Below are 6,456 nucleotides of genomic sequence, written 5' to 3' on the forward strand. Positions count from 1 at the left end.
CATAGGACTGACATCCCGATTACCAGCCACTTTCTCATGAATGACAAGTGAATAAACATTCATCATGAGAATAACCCATCTAACATGGAAGATACTGACAACCCGTTGTCGATGCATGAGCGATTTGGGCATACAAAATAGATTAATATTTGAAGATTTAGAGTTTAGCACATGCAAATTTACTTGGAACGGCAGGTAAATACCACATATAAGTAGGTATGGTGGACTCATATGGAATAACTTTGGGTTTAAGGAAGTGGATGCATAAGCAGTGTTCCCGCTTAGTATAAGTGAAGGTTAGCAAATAGATTGAGGAGTGACCAACTAAAGAGCGACAACGGTTATAAACATGCATTGAGATTAATAAACATTGGGTACTAGCATGATTATGATATAAATCACTATGAATATAAATATCCTGGAGGCTATGTTGGTTTTGATTTAACTACATGCGTGAACATGTGCCAAGTCAAGACACTCGAATCATTCAGATAAAGATACCATCCTGTCATACTATATTATAACCATTTTAAATGCATGTTGACACACAAGATAAACCATTATCCACTCCTACCTTCCTAGCTATTAAGTATGGCATAAGTAACTATAATCTCTAATTGTCATTGCAAACATGTTCATTCATAATAGGATGAATCAAGAATGATAAGCTAATCATATTTACAAAAACAAAATAGGTCAAATTTATACCATCTTTTCTTCATCTCAATCATTTCATCAAATTTCGTCATTATTGCTTTTCACTTGCACGACTAAATGATGTGAATAATAATTAGAGTGCATGTGCAGTGGACTAACCTGAAATCTGCAAACATTTATTTAAAGGAGAAGACAAGGTAATATGGGCTTTTTGTTAGTTTATTCTTCTGTTCGTCTTCAACCGTTGCTCGGCGCCTCGACCGCTCGGGATTCGAAATCAGGGATGCCTTGTTCGTTGTTGCCGTTGTGTGTGGCAGGCCAGCAACCTACTGTTGCGCCGTGCGCCTACGCCGGTGACCCGGCTATCCAGCATCCGACGGTAGCGAGTTCGTCTGGTCTTTCAAAAAATCGCAGCTACGTATTCATCCATGATCCATCCCCCAATTTCAGTGTACATGATTAGGGTTTTGATGTATAAATTCTAATTTAGTCCGTCACAAGTACGTATTCATCGATCATAATTTTTTGTGTCCTATTCATGCATGGGGTTTTAATGTATAAATTTCTCATTCTTCGTATTCTCTTTTCTTCATAATTTTAGAACATTAGCCTGCCTTACAATGTTGTCTAAGACCCGTAAAGAACAATGGTGTCTAAAGCTTTGTATAATGCAAGGTGCTTAGTAGAGATGCTTGAAGAAATAAACCAGACTTTTCTTAAACATCAGTGCTTATTTATACATGGCAGACGCTTAATTAGACGTCTCTCCTATAAAAATAAGCACCGGTGCTTGAGAAAAATCCGGTTTATTTTTGTAAGCACCTCTCCTAAGCACCTTGCATTGTACAAAGTCTTGGAGAAATAAACCAGGCTTTCTTTAAGTATCGGTGCTTATTTATACAGGACAGACGCTTAATTAGACGTTTCTCCTGTAGAAATAGGCACCAGTGCTTCAAAAAAATCCGATTTGTTTTTATAAGCACCTAGCATTGTACAAGGCCTTAAGTATTTGTCGGGTGCTTAAAAAGGAAGAAAAAGAAAGAAAGAAAGCGATCTAGAAATTTAAACACTGAAGGGACCCATGTCGTCACCCTAGGGCCTTCCGAAACTTAGGACCGACCCTACACGCACCGCATTACGCCAATTATCTCTCCCTCTAATCCTCTTATAATTACCTCTATAACATCTGTCAATAACTAAATCATTATCACGAATGATACTGAATTCTTGACTGCTCCCTTGCTCTTCTGCTTCTTTCTCCTCCAAAGTTTGCTCTTCTCTCCCTGTATCCTGATCCTCACCAGATCAGGTCATGCATGATAATTGGCTCGGTATATCCTCCTGGATCACTTTATGCTTGCTTTTTTTGAGAATCCACTTTATGCTTGTTGACCTGTACATCTTGCATCACTATCCAAGCAACGAAGGCATGCAAGTCCCAAATTCCAAAAGCGCCATATCCCCTTAGCTGTTCTGAACCGAAATACACCTACTCCCAAACGATCACACCGACCCATGCAACCTCCGTGCGTGCCGGGATAATATTGTCACGCTAGCTGACTCATGCAACTCCCGTGCATGTCGGTATATATTTTCGGGGCAAATCCATTAAGAATTTAAGATCACATTGCCCGCGCTTTTTTCGTCCGCATGCAAACCAGAGCCACTGCCCTCTACCTCCATGGAAGAGAAGAAGCCGCGGCGGCAGGGAGCCGCAGGACGCGATGGCATCGTGCAGTACCCTCACCTCTTCATCGCGGCCCTGGCGCTGGCCCTGGTCCTCATGGACCCCTTCCACCTCGGCCCGCTGGCCGGGATCGACTACCGGCCGGTGAAGCACGAGCTGGCGCCGTACAGGGAGGTCATGCAGCGCTGGCCGAGGGACAACGGCAGCCGCCTCAGGCTCGGCAGGCTCGAGTTCGTCAACGAGGTGTTCGGGCCGGAGTCCATCGAGTTCGACCGCCAGGGCCGCGGGCCCTACGCCGGGCTCGCCGACGGCCGCGTCGTGCGGTGGATGGGGGACAAGGCCGGGTGGGAGACGTTCGCCGTCATGAATCCTGACTGGTATTGGCTTACTGCAGAAAAACCATAGCTTACCTGTGTGTGTGCAAACTAAAATAGTTTTTTCGAAAAAAAAAGGTCGGAGAAAGTTTGTGCTAACGGAGTGGAGTCGACGACGAAGAAGCAGCACGGGAAGGAGAAGTGGTGCGGCCGGCCTCTCGGGCTGAGGTTCCACAGGGAGACCGGCGAGCTCTTCATCGCCGACGCGTACTATGGGCTCATGGCCGTTGGCGAAAGCGGCGGCGTGGCGACCTCCCTGGCGAGGGAGGCCGGCGGGGACCCGGTCCACTTCGCCAACGACCTCGACATCCACATGAACGGCTCGATATTCTTCACCGACACGAGCACGAGATACAGCAGAAAGTGAGCGGAGTACTGCTGCCGATCTCCTTTTTCTGTTCTTGAGATTTGTGTTTGACAAATGACTGATCATGCAGGGACCATTTGAACATTTTGCTGGAAGGAGAAGGCACAGGGAGGCTGCTGAGATATGACCGAGAAACCGGTGCCGTTCATGTCGTGCTCAACGGGCTGGTCTTCCCAAACGGCGTGCAGATCTCACAGGACCAGCAATTTCTCCTCTTCTCCGAGACAACAAACTGCAGGTGAGATAAACTCAGGTTTTCAGTATGATCCGGCTCGAGAGATCCAGGAACTGATGACGCCTTTATTAATCGGCTCATGCATGCACACTAGGATCATGAGGTACTGGCTGGAAGGTCCAAGAGCGGGCCAGGTGGAGGTGTTCGCGAACCTGCCGGGGTTCCCCGACAACGTGCGCTTGAACAGCAAGGGGCAGTTCTGGGTGGCGATCGACTGCTGCCGGACGCCGACGCAGGAGGTGTTCGCGCGGTGGCCGTGGCTGCGGACCGCCTACTTCAAGATCCCGGTGTCGATGAAGACGCTGGGGAAGATGGTGAGCATGAAGATGTACACGCTTCTCGCGCTCCTCGACGGCGAGGGCAACGTGGTCGAGGTACTCGAGGACCGGGGCGGCGAGGTGATGAAGCTGGTGAGCGAGGTGAGGGAGGTGGACCGGAGGCTGTGGATCGGGACCGTTGCGCACAACCACATCGCCACGATCCCTTACCCGTTGGACTAGAGTGTGTAGTGTCTCATTTGATTTGCTGGTTTTATATTAGCAAGGAGGTGTATCAGTTTATGGTTTGCTTGTTTATTGGGTTCGTGTGATGATCATGTTGTGAATTTGACGATGGATTCTTTTTCTTTTGTGACAAGAACTCGGATCTTTATAAAAGCTCACGAGAAGTACAAGGCATAATAAAAATTACATCGAGATTCTAGAATTGTAATGCAATTGTTTGAGTTTTCATGTATATATGAATTGATCATGTTTTTTGATTTGTTTGTACACCACCTCGACATACAAGGACCAAAGAGTATAAGGACTTATAGTTCTACGCAACGAGCTCAACCTCAAACGCATTGTCATCCCTTCTCTCCTTGAAATAAAAAAGCAATATTGATGCAAGCATGGGCGCGGCGTGCCGCCGCGCCAGGGCGTTGGCCCTCTACAGCTTGACATGTGTCATCATCTACTTGGTTGCCACGTACATGCCAATTTAGAAGTTTTTCTTAACTTTCTTTTTTCTATATTCATTGAGATTTACCGTTGAGGCCATGGAAATATTTGAATGGGTCTCGGCCTGCCCACTCCAAATCTCCCGCTCCATCCCTTTCTTTGTTCTTCTAGTCCAAACGGAAATATGAGAGAAGGTTAGAGTCTTGAATGTTGTGCCTAGAAAAAAACGATGCCTGAGTGGAGCCTGAGTGGGGGACCTTTTTTGCCTGGCCAGGCAAGCCTAGGCGTGGGTGTTTGGTTCCTTCTCTAGGTGGTCAGTTTGTCCTTTAGCACTTAGATAAATTTTACACTGCAGGCCATACTGTTTATGACTCGCTATCAGCGCTAGGCAGGCAGCTGGCCAGGCAGAACAAATAGAATGCCTGGGCGAGGCTAACCAGGTTGCCTGGGCCAAGCATGTTTCTTTCTTTTGTTTTTTAAATCTAGACCAAGTTAATCACGTTGCATGGACTCCCATGCCAGGAAGATGTTTCATTTTCTAGGACACCATCCAAATAAATAGCAGGCAGGGTCCAGGGAGAGCCCAAGCCAGGCGTGCAACCCCAGGCCTCAAACCAAACACGCCGCCACAATCTGAGTAGCGCCGGGTGATACGTCCATTTTGCATCATGCTTTTATATCGATATTTGTTGCATTATGGACTGTTATTACATATCATGTCACAATACTTATGCCTATTATCTCTTATTTTACACGGTTTACGTGAAGAGGGAGAATGCCATTGCCGCCTCCTCCTCCAAGAAAAGCTAGGGTTCGTGCCTCTCGCCGGCTCCGCCGCAGGTCCGCCTCATCTCCGGTGGCCCTAGGGCCATGGGGGCGCGGTGGATCCTGGCAAGGGCCGGCGGGAGGGCTCCGTTGTTAGTCGTTCTTTCAAGATTTGTTAGGGTTTGTGTCCTACTCAGGAAGACGAGACGGCGGTGTCTCCCTGCAGATGAAATAAAGGTCTCCCCGTCTAGTCCCCGTTCCGGTGGTGCGTCTAGCATTGTTGGTGGGCGTGTGGAGGTGTGTCTCCAGCGGATCTATCCTCGGTGGATTTGCTCGGATCTGGTTGTGGTTCGTCTATGTTCGTGTGTCTTCAGGTTGGATCCTTTCGATCTACGTTATTCTTCATCAGCGACGGTTGTTGTTCTGGTGCGCTGGTCCTATGGGGCCTTAGCACGACGACTTCCCGACTGTCTACTACAACAAGTTGTGCCCGACTCCGGCGTGGGAGGGGTGATGACGGCGGCGCGCCTTCGGCTCGCTTCAGTGATTGTAGTCGTCGCTAGGTGGTCTACGGATCTGGATGTAATTTTTATTATTTCTAGTGTTCGTTATACTGCCATAATAGAAGATGAATAGATTGAAAGTTTTCTCGCAAAAAAAGGGAGAATGCCGGCAGCTGGAATTCTAGGCTGGAAAAGTAGCAAATATTAGAGATCTATTCTGCACAACTCCAAAAGTCCTGAAACTTCACGGGAGCATGTTTCAGAATATATAAAAAATATTGGGCAAAAAAAGTACCAGAGGGGGGCCACCCACCATCAATGAGGTTTGGGGCGTGCCCTACCCCCCCTGGGCGCGCCCCCTGCCTCGTGGGCCCCCTGACAGCCCTCTGATGCCCATCTTTGGCTATATGGAATCTTTCGTGGAGGAAAAAAAATCATAAGCTAGCTCACGGGACGAAACTCCACCGCCACGAGGCGGAACCTTGGCGGAACCAATCTAGGGCTCCGGCGGAGCTGTTCTGCCGTGGAAACTTCCCTCCGGGAGAGGGAAATCATCACCATCGTCATCACCATCGATCCTCTCATTGGGAGGGGGTCAATCTCCATCAACATCTTCACCAGCACCATCTCATCTCAAACCCTAGTTCATCTCATGTATCCAATCTTTTTCCCAAAGTCTCAGATTGGTACCTGTGGGTTGCTAGTAGTGTTAATTACTCCTTGTAGTTGATGTTAGTTGGTTTATTCGATGGAATACCATATGTTCAGATTCTTTATGCATATTAATACCCCTCTGATTATGAATATGAATATGATTTGTGAGTAGTTACGTTTGTTCCTGAGGACATGGGAGAAGTCTTGCTATAAGTAGTCATGTGAATTTGGTATTCGTTCAAAATTTTGATGAGATGTGATACGTCCATTTTG

The 6,456-nt window shown here is 47.3% G+C and overlaps 1 protein-coding gene across 1 annotated transcript; it reads left to right on the forward strand.

The window, feature by feature from the left end:
* The first annotated feature begins 2,296 nt into the window (after nt 1-2,296).
* On the forward strand, nt 2,297-4,020 carry LOC125553977 (protein STRICTOSIDINE SYNTHASE-LIKE 13-like). Its single transcript, XM_048717613.1, has 4 exons — nt 2,297-2,721; nt 2,797-3,081; nt 3,156-3,323; nt 3,415-4,020. The coding sequence occupies exons 1-4, from the start codon at nt 2,339-2,341 to the stop codon at nt 3,818-3,820; spliced, it is 1,242 nt and encodes a 413-aa protein (XP_048573570.1). The 5' UTR covers nt 2,297-2,338; the 3' UTR covers nt 3,821-4,020.
* Nucleotides 4,021-6,456: the final 2,436 nt, after the last annotated feature.

The sequence above is a fragment of the Triticum urartu genome, chromosome 4, assembly GCF_003073215.2.
Source record: "Triticum urartu cultivar G1812 chromosome 4, Tu2.1, whole genome shotgun sequence".
Taxonomy (NCBI): Eukaryota; Viridiplantae; Streptophyta; class Magnoliopsida; order Poales; family Poaceae; genus Triticum; species Triticum urartu.